Below are 19,903 nucleotides of genomic sequence, written 5' to 3'. Positions count from 1 at the left end.
TTGTCCCATTCTGGGACTTCAACTTTTGGGGGTCTGATCCCCTTTACAATCCATCTCGAATGGATTTTCTGCGACTGTTGCGTCGCAGTCGCAGCATGTTGCATGTTGCAGTGCGACACCATAGACTGCCATTATAAAAATTGTTGCGCGATATTAGTGCAACAAAATGTCGCGCGACAAATGTCGTCGTGTAGACCTAGCCGGGACTGTCGCTGGTATGGGGTTTGGCTGGTTAGGTGGGGGCACAATATGCATATATTGCGGTTCTTCCCTGCAATCTCCTGCAGGTTATTTGACAGTAAACACAGAATATTAATCATCTCTGGCATACCCACTTCTCCAACCCCAGCGCTCTCCTGCCCTACAGGTGGGAGCCCTTCTTCTGCCATCTGCTTTTTCTCCTTTTCCACATCATCTAATATCGATGAGAATATGCTGACTTTTCTACGACATGGAGACCAAGAAGGATGATTTGGAAGAAGTAAAGCCAACAAAAGATCAGGATAGTCATCATTAAGACCTGGTCCCCCCCTAAGGGGTGCAGGCTGGATGGTATTAGTTGGCACGCTGACACCGGAATAGTAAAGGCTTCCATCTTATTGGTATTGAATTACATTTATGGCTGATGTAGGAATAAATAAATAAAACTGACGCAGAATAAGTCTCCCTGCACTGTCCCTGCACTGTCCCTGCACTGTCCCTGCACTGTCCCTGCACTGTCCCTGCAGTCTCCCTCTCCAATATTCTTGTATCAATAGTTTCTTAGCAGCACTGTCCCTAGCGCATGAGCACTTGCCATGTCTCTCCGTATGCTCAGCTCACAGGACAATAGCGGAGACCGCTCGGGATGAGGGTTTTGTCAGGCTGTGACATCACAGGGTTTGGCTATCTACGGATTGGCTGGCTGCACAGCATTATGGGTGATGTTGCATTCCTGGGCTTCATACTTTCACTTTGTAACACATGGAGCCGCCATTTTAGGAAAAATTAATTTGTTACCATGAAGCGCAAGCTAATTTGGATTTGTTTTCCTAAACTTCAGACTGAATTCTGCTTCGAATGCTTCACTTCGCTTAACACCACTGAGGACCTTTCCACAGGTGAGGTTCTAGCTCCTGGCAACCTCACCGATCTCTGTTTGAAGAGACCACAGCGCTCATGGATTCTTTGCCTAAGCAAGTGACGACACGTTTATCAATCACGTGGCCTGAGCTGCAATACCATACACAGCCACTATACAGTGTACGGTGCTGTGCTGGGTGGATTGGAGGAGACCATGGCAATCGTTGGAGCCCCGCAGCCTCTTCAAACAGGAGATCAGCGGGGGTACCGATCACATACTGATGACTTGAGGAGATGTCATTGGTATTAACCCCTTTAACTTTGATAATCCCTTTAAACCATATACCAAGGTATACCAGCCCAATGGAGGTCAAAAAGAAAAATTTTTCATAGTGGGAGACTATGGATTCCTCTCACATATGCGCATATACAAAAAAAGAATATCGCAAACGCCATGTGAAACCACCCTAGATATCTCCATGCCAAAAAGATAGCTTGTACTACAGTCACCACGTCTGTGTACTACAGTCACCACGTCTTCTCTCATACTTCTCTCCTTCAGATATCAGGGGCATGGGTGAGATCTGACCTATTCATCATGGATGGATAGATAGATAGATAAATAGATAGATAGATAGATAGATAGATAGATAGATAGATAGGAGATAGGAGATAGATAGATAGATAATAGATAGATAGATAGATAGATAGATAGATAGATAGATAGATAGATAGATAGATAGATATTAGATAGATGATAGATAAGGAGATAGAAGATAGATAATATAGATAGATGATAGATAGATAGATAAATAGATGAAAAAATTTGATAGATATGGGATAGATAGATTATAAATATGAGGTATAAGATAGATAAATATGGGATAGATAGATAGATAGATAGATAGATAGATAGATAGATAATATAATAGATATATAGATAGATAGATAATAAATATGAGGTATAAGATAGATGATAGATAGATGATAGATAGATATTATTTACAGTAACAATGTACATATGACGGTATGTTTTGTGTGTCGCCTGCTCTCTCATGGTGATTGCTCCCTCAGCCCGTGCACTAATCATGTCTGATGCGCAGCACATACAGCGCCGGTTACATCCACTCCCCGGTCATGTGATGTGCCCCCGGGGCGGCTCGGTGTCCCAGGAGACGCCTGGGCATTAGGTGTGTGTAATTTGCATATGGCATGTAAATATTGGTGGGCAGTGCATGGTGGGAGGCGTACTTCCAGCACTGAGTTGCCTAGGAACGTGGAGCACTTGGAAGGAGATGAAGAGTGGATGTGAGCGAGGCTGGAGACGTGTGAGGCATTATGTAACACCAGAACGGTTCACATGAGGTAGTCCAGGAGAATAATAAAGCGACGGATAATCTGCCACTTTATATTAATCTTTGAGTCGCTCTGTGCTGTATAATAAGTGACCACCTCCTCCTTACATCAGTTTCTGGGAATTCTAGATGACAACCTCGATGTCCTCAGCTGCCACAGCGGCAGTAATCCAGCTTTCCCAGCTTCTCGATCAAAGACAGAGCCTCTAGGTGTAATGGTAACGCCCCTGTTGCTCCTAGAGCCTCATTTACATATATTAAAACATCATTTTTTTCTCAGCAATGCGGGCACATATGAACATGGGACCAACACAGATGTCTTCAGCTGCCAAGAGCACATGTAACAGGTCAGCCGGTGTCATGGGTACAAAACTGCTGACAGATGCCCTTTAAAGGGTTTCTATCACTTCGTATGACATATTTAGCTGTCAGACACTAGCGATCCGCTAGTGTCTGCTCTAACAAACCATCCTAATATAAGAGCTTTTGGGGCAGCCGTTTTGCTAAAATAACAACTTATATCTATATGCTAATGAGCCTCTAGGTGCTATGGGGGCGTCATTAGCACCTAGAGGCTCCGTCTACCTTCATAAACTGCCGCCGCCCAGCGCGTCCCTCCAGCCCGCCCATCTCCTGCTGAATGCGATCCTCTCCGTGCGCGTCTCTGTTCTGCGCATGCGCAGTGAATGTCTGACCGCTTCCCTGCTCAGACATCTCCACTGCGCCTGCGCCGATGACATCATAGTGCCCCGAGGAACAGGCGCAGTGGAGATGTCTGAGCAGGGAAGCGGTCAGACATTCACTGCGCATGCGCAGAATAGAGACGCGCACGGAGAGGATCGCATTCAGCAGGAGATGGGCGGGCTGGAGGGACGCGCTGGGCGGCGGCAGTTTAGGAAGGTAGACGGAGCCTCTAGGTGCTAATGACGCCCCCATAGCACCTAGAGGCTCATTAGCATATAGATATAAGTTGTTATTTTAGCAAAACGGCTGCCCCAAAACCTATTATATTAGGATGGTTTGTTAGAGCAGACACTAGCGGATCGCTAGTGTCTGACACCTAAATATGTGATATGAAGTGATAGAAACCCTTTAAAACCAAGTTGAACATGGACTACAGAGTAGTTACCAAGAGGTGGCACTAGAGAGACAGTTCTCTTCCTCCTGGAGCGGCTGGATCTCTGCAAGGAGAACCAGGACCTTTGAAGAGCTACTACTTGGAAGATGACCTGACCCACTATGGCCCTTGTCACTCGTGCTTACTCAGGTTTCTTCTCCTGTTACCTACTTATTATTCTGCGAGACATGTGGACCACACGCCCATATCCTGCTCCATCCAGTAAATGCCAGTCCTCGCTTGCGTCACACAGCAATGGGACAAGGGAGATGCTGGGAACAGAAACGGGTCCTGAGGAACCAGAGAGAGCGACGGCTCTGGGCTTAGGGCGGTCAATCAATGCGCAGAGAGTGTTGTATACAGGGGAGCGGCACATCGGACCGACGCGAGGATGATGGTGCTGATCGTAAAGTGGTAATCTGGTGCTCAAAGCAATGACAGGGCTCTGCTCACACTGTGCATGTCAAACTCTGCAGAACGGTGAAGGTTATATACTTCTCCTTGGATTATAGGTTTGTATTGGGGCCCTATATGCAGGGTTAGGGCACCTGTACCCAGGGGGTAGACTGGCAATAGACCCTACAGGGAAATTTGCAGATGAGCCAAAGCCCAGGGGGGCCACCTGAGCCGCCCCCTGAATTCAACTGTATGGCAGTCCTTAGGAGGATGATACAGTTGAATACTGTGGCGAGGGTAGCAGTATATTGTGCTGCACTGTGGTATTTGGTTCTGATGGGGCAGTATATTGTGCTGCACTGTGGTTTTTGATTCTGCTGGGGCAGTATATTGTGCTGCACTGTGGTATTCGGTTCTGCTGGGGCAGTACACTGCGTGCAGAATTATTAGGCAAATGAGTATTTTGACCACATCATCCTCTTTATGCATGTTGTCTTACTCCAAGCTGTATAGGCTCGAAAGCCTACTACCAATTAGGCATATTAGGTGATGTGCATCTCTGTAATGAGAAGGGGTGTGGTCTAATGACATCAACACCCTATATCAGGTGTGCATAATTATTAGGCAACTTCCTTTCCATTGGCAAAATGGGTCAAAAGAAGGACTTGACAGGCTCAGAAAAGTCAAAAATAGTGAGATATCTTGCAGAGGGATGCAGCACTCTTAAAATTGCAAAGCTTCTGAAGCGTGATCATCGAACAATCAAGCGTTTCATTCAAAATAGTCAACAGGGTCGCAAGAAGCGTGTGGAAAAACCAAGGCGCAAAATAACTGCCCATGAACTGAGAAAAGTCAAGCATGCAGCTGCCAAGATGCCACTTGCCACCAGTTTGGCCATATTTCAGAGCTGCAACATCACTGGAGTGCCCAAAAGCACAAGGTGTGCAATACTCAGAGACATGGCCAAGGTAAGAAAGGCTGAAAGACGACCACCACTGAACAAGACACACAAGCTGAAACGCCAAGACTGGGCCAAGAAATATCTCAAGACTGATTTTTCTAAGGTTTTATGGACTGATGAAATGAGAGTGAGTCTTGATGGGCCAGATGGATGGGCCCGTGGCTGGATTGGTAAAGGGCAGAGAGCTCCAGTCCGACTCAGACGCCAGCAAGGTGGAGGTGGAGTACTGGTTTGGGCTGGTATCATCAAAGATGAGCTTGTTGGGCCTTTTCGGGTTGAGGATGGAGTCAAGCTCAACTCCCAGTCCTACTGCCAGTTTCTGGAAGACACCTTCTTCAAGCAGTGGTACAGGAAGAAGTCTGCATCCTTCAAGAAAAACATAATTTTCATGCAGGACAATGCTCCATCACACACGTCCAAGTACTCCACAGCGTGGCTGGCAAGAAAGGGTATAAAAGAAGAAAATCTAATGACATGGCCTCCTTGTTCACCTGATCTGAACCCCATTGAGAACCTGTGGTCCATCATCAAATGTGAGATTTACAAGGAGGGAAAACAGTACACCTCTCTGAACAGTGTCTGGGAGGCTGTGGTTGCTGCTGCTGCACGCAATGTTGATGGTGAACAGATCAAAACACTGACAGAATCCATGGATGGCAGGCTTTTGAGTGTCCTTGCAAAGAAAGGTGGCTATATTGGTCACTGATTTGTTTTTGTTTTGTTTTTGAATGTCAGAAATGTATATTTGTGAATGTTGAGATGTTATATTGGTTTCACTGGTAAAAATAAATAATTGAAATGGGTATATATTTGTTTTTTGTTAAGTTGCCTAATAATTATGCACAGTAATAGTCACCTGCACACACAGATATCCCCCTAAAATAGCTAAAACTAAAAACTACTTCCAAAAATATTCAGCTTTGATATTAATGAGTTTTTTGGGTTCATTGAGAACATGGTTGTTGTTCAATAATAAAATTAATCCTCGAAAATACAACTTGCCTAATAATTCTGCACTCCCTGTATATTGTGCTGCACTGTGGTATTTGGTTCTGCTGGGGCAGTATATTGTGCTGCACTGTGGTATTTTGCTCTGGTCAGGCAGTATATTGTGCTGCACTGTGGTATTTGGTTCTGCTGGGGCAGTATATTGTGCTGCACTGTGGTATTTGGTTCTGCTGGGGCAGTATATTGGGCTGCACTGTGGTATTTAGCTCTGGTAAGGCAGTATATTGTGCTGCACTGTGGTATTTAGCTCTGGTAAGGCAGTATATTGTGCTGCACTGTGCTATTTGGTTCTGCTGGGGCGGTACAACATAAGGGAGACCTTTAGGTTTTTTCTAGAGCAACTTTAAGTTCCCAGAGTCCGCCCCTGCCTGTACCTTATTATACAATATTACTTTTCTAGTGAGGGATCTTCTTCGGGGCCACAAAGAACCACAGCCTATAGATAAGATGTGTTAAAAGGGCTGTCCGAGTGTTTAAAACTGATGACCTACTTATTAGTATGTGTCTGATGGGGTTTCTAACGCCTGGCACCCCTGCTGATCAGCTCTTTGAAGCTGTATGGCCTCCTTGCAGCTTACCAAGCACAGCACCACCCACTGGACTGTGGCTGTGCTTGGTATTGCAGCTCAGCCCTATTCACTTGCATCTATGCCATGTAACCGATGAACATGACATCAATGGTGTAGGGCGCTTGCGGCGCTCACGGAGCACCGTGGTCTCTTCAAACAACTGATAGTCATGGTGTAGTGTCCCACTACGTAAGGGTGGGCACTACACAAGGGTCAATTGGGTCACGTTGTTCTCCACCTCCTGTGGAATATGGTCATTGTATTTTATATTGCATTTTAATGTATATTGTCATGTTATTTATGTTATATCCTGTATACCAGGCCTGTTAGGGGTGTAGTTCCTCCTCCTAGGCAGTAGAGGGGGCTAGGGAACCCCCTTATATATATAGTCAGGTCCTGTTCAGGGTGGGTGTGGAGTGTTTAGAAGCCAATTGTGCACCTAAGCCAGAGAGTAGCTGAGGAGCAGCTTCTGACATGCAACTAGATAGCCCAGGCTTCTAGCTTGCCACCAGGAGAAGAGTCTGCCTCCTGAGAAACTAAGTTCCTATAAAAGGTACAGTGCAGAGCCAAGTTGATTCCAGCCAAACAGAGAGAGCTGAAGGGCAGAAGGATATATTTACAGCAAGGAGACATATACCAGAGGAAGTTTTCCCTACCCAAGGATAAAGCCAGCAATAGGGCATACGGGCCTTGGAGAAAGCCAGACAGGATCTGAGGAAGGTACAGCCTGATCTGTAAGTGTTTAACCCTCTGAGTATCTTGCAAGAACATTGCCTGCCTGTCACAGCCTTTTACATGTGGAACTGACTAAAGACTGTAAATAGTTGAACTGTTCAGTAAAAGGAAGTTTTGGTTCACTGCAACATGTGTTCCTCAATTATTACTACAAGAAATCGGTGTGCCACCGTTACCGGCACTGGCGTCATGAACTCAAAGGGATCTTGCCACCGGAACATTAAACCTGCAACACCCAGGGCACCTCACCTACCACCTGGCCTGGTCCCTATACACTGAGAATGCCCCAGAGGATCCATGTGCCAGCCTCTCCATCACTGCTGTACGCCTGCCCTGGGTATATAAAAACTGTGAGTACCAAGAACAACCCTCGGTTTGTTAACTACCCCTGTGACCTCACATTCGCTCACCCTGCAGGGCTTGCGTACTGCATATTTTGGCATCACGAACAGGATACGATTATTCCTACGCCATAGTGGAATCTGAACTGTGTGCCAATATTGCCTATAAAGTGATAAATGCCCTATCTGTTTGAAAATTGTTGGGCCAAAGAACTGTGAAAAATCGCGCTGTGAAAACTGTATATTGTGGACTGTTTGCCGCTTCCTGTCAGTGAATTGACAGCCTTGTGCTTAAAGATGGCCGCCTAAGCTAACTGGAATTATTGCTGCGCCATCGCTGTATTTTGTTGGCGGGAAGAATTTGGCGCCTTCTGTTGAAAAAGCGGGAAGGGCTGTATGTTCGCGCCACCGCCTTATCATCTAATTTGCATGTCTGCCAAGATGGACTCCGCCTCCCCCATGTTGGAGTACCTAGGGGGCGGCCTCCCGGAGCAGTGGGAGGTCTTGTGTGAAGTTCTGAGAGCCGCCCTGTCGTCCACCAGAGAAGGATCGGGCATGTTGGAGAGAGAGGATTGCTCTAATCTAATGGCTTCACCTACCGTCAGGACTGCAGAGCCTGCAATGTTCGAGGAGGAAGAGGCACCGCCGGCCTATACTCCGGGACCGGAGAGGCCACCCTGCTTTCCACCGCGGTCGCAGCCCGAGCCGTGCTATGATGGATTTATAACGCCCTCTGGGCAATGGCCCTTGTTGATGGCCGAGATACGCGCTGCGGCCATACAAAAAACGACCAGAAAGAAAATCTACTTTGAGGAGCTTTCGAAAACTGTCTACAAGCGCCACGCGAACACTCAGCCCCGTCTGGAGAGAAGGATGGGGGTAGTGGTGGCATTCGATAAAAACCAGAGGTTCGGATTTATTAAAGACTACTCCACAGGCCGAGACTTTTTTGTGAACCGGAGGTCTGTAAAGCACAGCTACCTGCCGGGACATTTGCACAACCTCCGCGAAGGAGAAGAGGTGGAGTTCACCCCCGCTGAGGGACTGAGAGGTCCGTATGGCACAGCAGTAGCCCGTCCCAAGCCGGGACGAGAGGATTGGAAAGAGCCTGAGGAGTCCACCAGTCCAGAATGTGAGCAAGAGCGCCCGATGGAACCGGCTCACAACACGTACCAGGAGAGGGGTTCCTTCACCGGCCCCAATGTCTTCTGGCAGCCTACAGTGTTGGAGAAACGGGTGAGCCCTTATCCCTCACCTGAGTTGCCCCGCAGGGAAAAGACACAAGCGGAGATGGAGAACATGCAAAGATTCCACGAGACCCTTGATGCCCTGCGACGAGGAAAAAGTTGCGACCTCGCACCTGAGCCTGCTGTGACAGTGCCGGTTCCCTGCAGCGGAGCATCGCCCGAGAGACTGGAGGAACAGATAGCCAGGTTAGAGATCCACCTTCATGGCCTGCGCCAACTTGTCACGTCCAGAGTGGTACCGATACCACCGGACCATAGTGATCCCCCAAAGAACTCTGATGTCCCCGAGCCTGCAGTAAAAGTTCCCGTTGCCACCAGCTCGGCGACCTCCATCGCTGTGCCCACCGTTGCTGTACCTGAGAAACTTTGCTATTCCAGGAGTCGGGTCCGTCGCCTGAAGCCGGCGCCACCCAGACCTATGGAGCCTCCTGCAGCATCAACCCCCAGGCTTGCGGAGCCCGTGCAATTGACAGGCCCATTTATTATACAGTTGCCTGCAAATACTATTTTGTGGGCCAGCCAAGTATTGATCCACACAGGCCACGACTCAGAGCGGAGCCAGGATGTACCACATCTGATGACCAGTATGAACTGGATACATACCTGTAAGTAGGCCTGCTAGGCCATGTTTTGCTGATGGACCCTCACAGTGAATTTAACTGTTTCAGGACAGGAGTCCTATGTTTTGGCCCAAAGAGCTGCTGCCAGATACCCACGGCCCAGTGGTAGTTGAAAAGCCACTGAGTATACCAATAGCTCTTCTGCCATACTGTTTACCAGGACATCCTGCCTGCTTTAAAGTGCTATCCAAGTTGTGCCTGCTGTTTTTGTTTTGCACCTTTACCCTTTTTAACCCCCTTTTCAGTTTGAATAGGGATATTACAGCACTACTTTTATCTACCAGGACTTGCCAGGGGAAAAGTATCCCTGAAATGTAGAGTTCTGTGCTGTGACTTTTATATGCAATCTTAATTCAAGAACTGTGCCCAGAGATGACTACAATGCATGTGGGCCTCTGAGATGCTGTTTTATGGGACTATTGTATTTTATTATTATGGACTATCCTGGTTATTCCTGATACGCTGTACCAGGTCAGCGCCCCTGTTCCCTATACTATCCTGAGTGAAGAGAACGACGCCCCTTTTCACCGCACTTGTTCCTTTGCCAGCGGAGCTGCCTTATATTTTCATTGCAAATGTAGATGTCTGTGCCTGCTTTGCATTTTTGTCTTTCAGGTTACAGTTTCCAGCTGGGCGGGCCCCTTGTGTTGCGCCGAGGACGGGCAACCTCAAAGCAATGGGTTATGTAGTGTCCCACTACGTAAGGGTTGGCACTAGACAAGGGTCAATTGGGTCACGTTGTTCTCCACCTCCTGTGGAACATGGTCATTGTATTTTATATTGCATTTTAATGTATATTGTCATGTTATTTATGTTATTTCCTGTATACCAGGCATGTTAGGGGTGTAGTTCCTCCTCCTAGGCAGTAGAGGGAGCTAGGGAACCCCCTTATATATATAGTCAGGTCCTGTTCAGGGTGGGTGTGGAGTGTTTAGAAGCCAATTGTGCACCTTAGCCAGAGAGTAGCTGAGGAGCAGCTTCTGACATGCAGCTAGATAGCCCAGGCTTCTAGCTTGCCACCAGGAAAAGAGTCTGCCTCATGAGAAACTAAGTTCCTATAAAAGTACAGTGCAGAGCCAAGTTGATTCCAGCCAAACAGAGAGCTGAATGGCAGAAGGATATATTTACAGCAAGGAGACCAGAGGAAGTTTTCCCTACCCAAGGATAAAGCCAGCAATAGGGCATACGGGCCTTGGAGAAAGCCAGACAGGATCTGAGGAAAGTACAGCCTGATCTGTAAGTGTTTAACCCTCTGAGTATCTTGCAAGAACATTGCCTGCTGTGTAATATAAAGCCTGCCTGTCACAACCTTTTACATGTGGAAGTGACTAAAGACTGTAAATAGTTGAACTGTTCAGTAAAAGGAAGTTTTGGTTCACTGCAACGTGTGTTCCTCAATTATTACTACAGAGAGTTCCCCAGAGGATCCATGTGCCAGCCTCTCCATCAATGCTGTACGCCTGCCCGGGGTATATAAAAACTGAGTACCAAGAACAACCCTCGGTTTGTTAACTACCCCTGTGACCTCACATTCGCCCACCCTGCAGGGCTGCGTACTGCAGTGGTGCCAAGAGTTGGACCCCCACCGATCAGATACTGATAGCCTACCCTGAGGATGTCAGTATTAAACATTCGGACAACCCCTTTAATATCTCACCTACTTGTCTGATATTGTAATCCATTGCAGCACAAATCCGCCTGTATCATGTGGACCTCCCCTAACGTTTAGCAAGATCCCCATATGTCCATGACCCCAGCTGTCTGCGCCCCTGCCTTGTCCACATGCTACAGAATGACTCCACATGGATTTGTATGGTATGATGGAGATCTCCAAGCCCCCCAGCACTGGCCACAGATTTCATCTATTGCTGTGCAAATCCGACTGTAACATAAAAATTCTGCTGCAGATTTCAAGCCTTCAAAGAAATCTAGGATCCTTCCTTTCAAAAAGAGGTTTGCAGCAGCTGAGGCGTGTACCATCTGCTCACAGTACACATCTGGCTGGGTGCGGAGCGCCTCATACCTCGGCGTACTGCTGGTTCTTTCTGATTGACGGGCTGGATATTGCTTTGGTTGACAGAATGGCCCTGTGTGCAGACGACTGGTCCATCTCCTGATCTTATCACCAGCAGAAGTAGCTGAGTGACATTCTGTTACCTGCTGAACTCACAACCTGTTCTGACCGCATGACAATCAAGGTGTTTTCCCCCAGGGAGGCTCCACCACAAGGTCACTACATGCTGCTTACACAAGAAGTAGCAAAAAGGAAAGATCAAAATGTACAAAATACCCTAAGAAATCCCAGTCTTACATCAAGTGCTAATGGAACTCATTGCTCTATAACCAACATCATCGTATGGGCAACTACCTTCCCTGAGAAAATCAACTCGCACGTACATCGTGAGTTCACACATAATTCTACATGAAAGTTGTATTATACTCCAGAGCTGCACTCACTATTCTGCTGGTGCAGTCACTGTACATGCATTACTTATCCTGTACAGATCCTGACTTACATCCTGTATTATACTCCAGAGCTGCACTCACTATTCTGCTGGTGGAGTCACTGTGTACATACATTACCTATCCTATACTGATACTAAGTTACATCCTGTATTATACTGTAGAGCTGCACTCACTATTCTGCTGGTGCAGTCACTGTGTACATACATCACATTACTTATCCTGTACTGATCCTGAGTTACATCCTGTATTATACTCCAGAGCTGCACTCTCTATTCTGCTAGTGGAGTCACTGTACATACATTACTTATCCTGTACTGATCCTAAATTACATCCTGCATTATACTCCAGAGCTGCACTCACTATTCAGCTAGTGGAGTCACTGTGTACATACATTACCTATCCTATACTGATACTAAGTTACATCCTGTATTATACTGTAGAGCTACACTCACTATTCTGCTGGTGCAGTCACTGTGTACATACATCACATTACTTATCCTGTACTGATCCTGAGTTACATCCTGTATTATACTCCAGAGCTGCACTCTCTATTCTGCTAGTGGAGTCACTGTACATACATTACTTATCCTGTACTGATCCTGACTTACATCCTGCATTATACTCCAGAGCTGCACTCACTATTCAGCTAGTGGAGTCACTGTACATACATTACTTATCCTGTACTGATCCCGAGTTACATCCTGTATTATACTCCAGAGTTGAACTCACTATTCTGCTAGTGGATTCACTGTTTATATACAGTACGTTACTTATCCTGTACTGATCTTGACTTACATCCTGTATTATACTCCAGAGCTGCAATTCATTGATCCTCTTTAAAGGACTCCATAAACATTAGTCTATTTTCGTCGGAACCCACCGGGAACAGGAGGTTTGTCCAACGCTCTACTGTATATGGGGAGCTTCCATCTCTCCCTTGACAGTTAATGTCGGTGGAGAGAAGGATCGGGTGAAATGAATACTTTCACCCGAACATTTGCTTGCCCGGCAGATAAGCTGACGCCATAGGTTTCTGGCAGCAGCTTTTCTCAGCTTTTTTCTCATAGAATACACATACATGTTCAGCTGAGCCAAATGTGTGTATGGGGAAGCCGGGAGAGATGGCTGATCAGATGAAATTTCAAACAATAAGCCGTGATGTCAGAGCTCAGACAGATACATGCGGGAAGCATTCCTATCATGCTTACTGGCACGGAACGGTATGTCTACTACCACTACAGTGTACTATGCCCCAGATCCCAATCATCCACAACAAAACAGCGCCTGAGACAAACGTCCATCCACGAGTAGTAGGTGTCTTCTAGGGAAGGTTCAAGTGTGGTTAATCTAGCCTGATCTACATGCTAAGGAGGAACCCCCTACTCCTTGTGATGTCTTAGGGTTAATCTACAGGGTCAAGACGGAAAAGCTCCTTTAGGCCTCATGCACGCGGCCGTTGTGCGGCAGTTCCATGCATTGGGGACCGCAATTTGTGCTCCCCAATGCATGGGCAACATCCGTGCAGCGGCCGGGACGGATCGAGACCCATTCAACTTGAATGGGTCAGTGATCCATCCGCACCGTAAAAAAAATAGAACATGTTCTATTTTTTTGCGGTGTGGAGGCACGGACAGAAACCACACGGAAGCACTCCGTAGTGCTTCCGTGGGCTTCTGATCCATGCTTCCGTTCCGCACCGCACCTCCCGGATTGCGGACTCATTCAAGTTAATGGGTCCGCATCCGTGATGCAGGGTGGACACGGCCGGCCAGGCAGTGTTAGACTGGATTTCCTTGGGCCTACCACAGGAAATTAATTTAGGGGCCCAACGCCTATATCAGATACTGTAAGGCCCCTTTCACACAAACGATCCGGATGAGGTCCGGATGCGTTCAGGATAAACGCGCACCATTTCGCAAGCAAGTTCAGTCAGTTTTGTCTGCGATTGCGTTCAGTGGTTCAGTTTTTTTCACGCGGGTGAAATGCGCATTGATGTGTTTTTTTCACGCGCGTGATAAAAAACGGAATGTTTACAAACAACATCTCATAGCAACCATCAGTGAAAAACGCATCGCATCTGCCCTTGCTTGCGGATGCGATGCGTTTTTCACACAGCCCCATTCACTTCTATGGGGCCAGCGTTGCGTGAAAAACGCAGAATATAGAACATGCTGCGATTTTCATGCAATGTACAAGTGATGCGTCCAAAAACACCTGCGCGGAAATCACGCTCGTGTGAAAGGGGCCTAAGTGTCTGACTGGCAGGGGGTCCAATGTCTGGGGACTTCATCAGTTATGAGTACAGGGTTCCTATGTTCCCCAGTTTAAATGGAGTGGCCTTCACACGTGTCTGCTGCTGCTCCATCCAACTCTATGGGACTCCCAGAGTCACACAGAGCTGAATGGGGCGGCAGTAGACACGCCCGACCACCAACTTCATCAGGATTGGCAGATCACCTAATGTGTATGTGGGTGTCCTGAATCTGCCCCGATGGTAGATGTCGAAGAAAAGAAGGTTCAGGCAGTTGGATTTCATGTCCTATCCTTTGTTCTCACAAGAGGTAGGATGCCACCAGAGATGCCGGGCACCTGCTTAGGACCTATTTACATGGACCGATACACAGGGAAACAGAACAGTGATTTCACGTGATGCATAAACAATCATATCGCCGGAAAAACGAGCAATGACTGGCGGCACATTTCCTTGAACGTTAATTCCTGATAACTGGTCCCAAAATCTGCTTTCTCTCAGTTGAGAACACGTAGAGTGTTCATGTATATGGTGGGTCAGAAGAAATCTAAGGCTATTTTCACACTAGCTTTTTCAATTCCGCAATTGAGATCCGTCATAGGATCTCAATAGCGGTGAAAACGCTTCAGTTTTGTCCCCATTGTCAATGGGGACAAAACTGAACTGAACAAAACAGATATGCATCAAAATGCATTCTGTTTGGTTGCACTCCCATCGCGGACAGAATAACGCTGCAAGTAGCGTTTTTCTGTCCGCGATGTAAGTCAATGGGGACGGATCCGTTTTCCTGCATGTGTCATGACGGATCCGTCATGGCTATATAAGACATAATACAACCGGATCCGTTCATGACGGTTGCAGATCCATGCCGGATCTGCAAAAAATGCTAGTGTGAAAGTAGCCTAAGGTGGGTTGTGGGCTTTAGATTTTTAAAGAAATGGGAAGTGGCAAATTAAGTGCCAGATCCAAATCCTATTGATAAAAACAGAAGATGAATGAAGGATCTTGTCCTTGACTCAAGCAGATACTTTTAGCACCTCAGAAGTGAAATCTACCTGTCTCGTGCAGAGAACCTGCTTTTAAACAGAAGCCTAACTAACATATGAATAGAGAGGTCACTGTCTTCCACAAAAGTAGTACGCTCATCCTCTACTGCTGTCATTCACATGATTTGAATGGCACACTTACATTATAACATTGCCCATGTCCCATGCAATACTGTCCTTACTAACATGAATGGAGAGGTCACTTTCCCCTGCAAACTCACTGCACACATCCCTTGCTGCTGTCATCATTCCCACGATCTGATTGGTTGTCGAAGGTTTTACACTACACGCATCTTTGTGACATCGCCCATGTCCCATGCAGCCCTGTCCTTGCCAACATATGAATAAACAGGTCACTGTCACCCACAAACTCATTGGACTCTACTTCTGCTGCTGTCATCATTCCCATGATCTGATTGGTTGTCAAACGTTTTACACTGCACACTTAGGTTAGTTTCATACTGGCGTTGTGAGATCCGACAGGGAAACATCCTGCCGGGTCTCTCTGGATCGGGCATTGCCGGAAGCCACAGCGTTGCCATCCAGCCCCATTAACTATAATGGGGATCGGTAGAGATCCGGTTGTAACCAGCCTTACTTTGTGACATTGCCTATATCCCTTGCATTTCTGTCCATACTAACATATGTAATTTATATATACACTGTCACCCACAAACTCAGTACACTCATCCTCTGCTGCTGTCCTCATTCCCATGATCTGATTGGCTGTCGATAGGTTTACAGTGCACGCTTCCTTTGTGACACTCCCTGATGTCCCATGCAGCCTTGCCTTACTAATAGATAAATGAAGAGGTCACTGTCTCCCACAAACTCAGTACACTCATCCTCTGCTGCTGTCCTCATTCCCATGATCTGATTGGCTGTCGATAGGTTTACAGTGCACGCTTCCTTTGTGACACTCCCTGATGTCCCATGCAGCCTTGCCTTACTAATAGATAAATGAAGAGGTCACTGTCACCCACAAACTCAGTACACTCATCCTCTGCTGCAGTCCTCATTCTCATGATCTGGCATCCATTTCAGCTATAATTTTACACCAGATATTGATAAGTCTGCTTGGCCATGGTGGCCCAGCTCCATCCACTAAGCCGCACCCACTTTTTTTAAAAATGTGTCATGTGACGCAGACAAAAAGCAAAAAAGTTTTTGTGCCTTTTTCATAGTAGTAAACTGGTGTAATTTCCTCTATTACTGTTCTTATTTCAGAGCCACTAAAACGTCCGCTTGATGCCGGGACAGGCGCCTAATGCCTATGGTAGTAGTATATAGTGGTGTGACCCCCTGCTCGAACGTACGGTACCTCATATTATATGGTGGTCCTATTGCCAGATTTGCCATTTACAGAATTTCTAAGCATCTCCGGAGTGGACTGACGTAGAGAGGAGTCCACTACAAACCGGTCTATGGCATGCATTCTTTCAATACAACGGAAATAACGGAGGCAGTAAAATACTCACTCATCGTAATCGAAGACTGTCAGCTCCATCAAATCTCTCACCTCTTCCTCCATTTTCAAGGGGGTCTGTATAGAAAAAAGTACCAGGCAATCGGTCAGTAACACATAGATGTCTGTGCCCAGGGAGTATGGAGGTTATTACGACTCTGTACCTGGTTCTCCGAGCTGAGGAGTCCAAGGTGGCTGCTGGATTGTCTGCTCACGCGTAGTTACCTCTGCCTAGTTTTGTAACTCTACAGATGTATACAGGTATGCACTGAAGCACGGAGAATGACAGGTGTATCGTACCCCCCCCCCCCTTTCCTCAAGACGTCATGCGGGTGGGAGTCGGGAAGTCTGACCAATGGACTGGAGTGGGTGTGAACAACCCTTCCATCTAACCTGATCTGCTACAATTCTCTGCACCACACAACTATGCAGGACACAGCTGCTTGCCTCAGCAGGTATTTTTCCATCTGCCCTCCTACTATACTCCCCCCCCCCCCCCCCTCCGACAGGATTTCCTTAATCAGAATAGACAGGTGAAGTAACCTACCTGTATGGGCCAGTACTTAAGACACCTTGAGAGACCCTCGGATAAAGTAAGCCTCTAGCTTCAGGAAGCAAGGAAGGGTCAGAAGCCCCGAGCCGGGCGCTGCAGCACCGCCAGGACTCTTTCCAATAAAAACTTTTGGCCTGTCACCATGACGTGTCAAGTTTTCTGCAAGATAGGGCGGGAAAAAAATCCACATTTGTCTCACGTGGATTTGTTGCACCTTTTGCATCTGTGGTGGAAATCAGCAGTGATTTACATGGTGGACATTTTAAGCGGTCTGGACAATGCTGCCGATTTTCTGCCGTGGAATTGCAGCGATTACACCTAAGGCCTCCTGCACACGAACGCATTCGTTCCGTTCCGTGCATTGGGGACCGCAATTTGCAGTCCCCAATGCACGGGCAACCTCCGTGCGGCCGCCGGGACGGATCCAGACCCATTCAACTTGAATGGGTTGGCATCCATCCGTTCCAAAAAAAGATACAGCAAGTTCTATCTTTTTGCGGTCGGGAGTACGGAACGGAACCCTACAGAAGCACTCCGTAGTGCTTCTGTAGTGTTCCGTGCTTCCGTTCCACATCTCCGGATTTGCGGGCCCATTCAAGTCAATTGGTCCGCATCCGTCATGCGGAATGCACACAAAACGGTGCCTGTGTATTGCGGATCCACATATGCAGGCCGCAATACGGCAACGGGACACCCAGATAAGTGCTCTCCTTATGGAAGATTTCTACTACTAATGGCAACCGTGGCAACAGGTTGCCTCCCAGCTTTCCGCATTTTCACACGAGCGTATTCAGCCGGGAAAACGCGCTCCGTGTGACGGCTGAACATTGCTCCTGTGAAGTGAACTCGCAACGTCACAGTGATTTCTGATGCTGTGAATTCCCGTCTCACCGCGGGTCCACTGAACTTTACTTACCTAATGCGGTGACTACAGTTCAGTAGATCGGCGGTGAGAAGGGAATTCACAGCAGCATAAATCGCTGTGACGCTGCGAGTTCACTTCACAGGGGCAATGTTCAGTGGAGCGCGTTTCCCGGACTGAATATGCTCATGCCAAACTGGTCAATGGCACGTTAATCTGCATCGTAAGGGTGCAGAAAGACCAGGATGAACAGTGCTACCCAGATTCTGTAATGCATCTGTAGGGGACTCCTAGAACCGCACATTAAAGGGGATGCCCCATTCTGGTCCTATGGTCCCTGCCAGTTGGCTGTAGCAGTCACGTGTACCTACAGCACGTCATCGCTTCAAGTAAACAAAGACCAGCGGGGATCACCGTGAGGTTCTGCCGGAACGGCAGACAACCCCTTTAAGAAAAGCTTGAACGAGACATATCTGTCATATAAAGGTCAGTTACGTAAGAGCACCGGCGTGGTAACACGATGTTCTTACGCATCTTTGTGTGTTTACACAAGTTTAACGAGATGTGACAGTTTTTGTATGAGAATGTAGGGAATGTGCCAGGATCCTACTCACTGGCCAGTCTCAGCTGCAGCAGTCCTGCGTGCAATAAAAACATGTAAGGCTCTGTTCACACTACTGTCAGTGGCTCATGCCATGCAGCACGTACTGTCAGGAGGCCAGAACCCATTATAAGTCAGCCGTGGTAAAGCTGCAGCATTTGTTCTGTGATCGCCATATTATTAACCTATCCCCTATTCTGCGGTAACTGGTGGGCCCCCGCTGATCACAAGAACGGGGGTTATATGCGCCACAAATAATTGAGCAGCAGCGCACATGCTTTACCTGACGCTCCATTCTTTCTAGTACATGGGACTCCAGTTCTCTTGATCGGTGGGGTTACCAACAGTCGGACCCCCCCACTGGGCTGTCCTACTGAGACAACTTATCTCCTATCCACAGGATAGGGGATACGCGTTTGATCAGTGGGGGTCCGACCTCTGGGACCCCCACCATTTATGAGAACTGGGGCCTGTGGTGCCCCATTTGAATGGATCGGCGGTCACACAGGCACGATGTCGCTCCATTTAGCATTATGGGGCTGCCAAGATAGCCGAAATTTTGCACTTGGCTGTCCGATAGAGCTGAATGGAGTGGTGGACACAAAAATGTCAAGTCTCATGTAGATATGGCCTAAATCAAGAAACGTCGGTATAGCTGATATCTGGCCCTAGGCCTGACCAGCTATGTCCTCGGGGTGATGGGAATTGAGCGGGATTTTGTGGTCGAATCATGATTTTTGCCACAAAATCTGCACAAAATTACCAAACCTGCAACGTAATGCGTGTCATTTTTGATCATGGGATTCTGATGCTTGATGGTGGGATTGCGGTAACAGGAACAGGAGAGAGACGTGCAGACCCCTTACTGTGCTGATCTTTATCCTAATGACAGACCACCAATGGTGCATCCTGAAGGTCCAGTAATGAAGATCAATAATCTGGCACCTCTCAGGTCACAATGATACTGACTCATGGCTACACAGGAAAAAGGGGGATTTCTGCGGTAAATCCGATTTACAATCCGTGCCGAGGGTCAATCTCCGCTGTGGATCTGTATGCAGCGTGTGGATGACTTTCCATCACTTCGCTGCTACTGTAAAATGCAGCGATTTTCTGGGTGCAATTATTCCGCTGCACTACGCGTGACCGTACTCAGGGAGTCTATCAGCTAAGTAGGTGCTCGTGTCATCTTAAAATGTCTCTACACAGAGGAATGGTGCAGATGTCAACTGTTACAGCAGTGTAATC

The 19,903-nt window shown here is 47.4% G+C and overlaps 1 protein-coding gene across 2 annotated transcripts in view; it reads right to left on the bottom strand.

The window, feature by feature from the left end:
• Nucleotides 1–16,897, bottom strand: part of RHOBTB2 (Rho related BTB domain containing 2) — a 56,460-nt gene extending 39,563 nt beyond the window's left edge. For both annotated transcript variants that reach the window (XM_040414796.1, XM_040414798.1), the window contains exons 1-2: nucleotides 16,804–16,897; nucleotides 16,653–16,717 (exon numbers count right to left, since the gene is read on the bottom strand). In XM_040414796.1, the coding sequence (XP_040270730.1) occupies nucleotides 16,653–16,705 (53 nt within the window). In that variant the 5' untranslated portion in view covers nucleotides 16,706–16,717; nucleotides 16,804–16,897. The remainder of the gene's footprint in view (nucleotides 1–16,652; nucleotides 16,718–16,803) is intronic.
• Between the last annotated feature and the right edge of the window lie 3,006 nt (nucleotides 16,898–19,903).

The sequence above is a fragment of the Bufo bufo genome, chromosome 1 (genome assembly GCF_905171765.1).
Source record: "Bufo bufo chromosome 1, aBufBuf1.1, whole genome shotgun sequence".
In the NCBI taxonomy this organism is placed as follows: Eukaryota; Metazoa; Chordata; class Amphibia; order Anura; family Bufonidae; genus Bufo; species Bufo bufo.
Note: the sequence above shows the minus strand (reverse complement) of the source record. Positions and strands in the feature narration are given on the sequence as shown.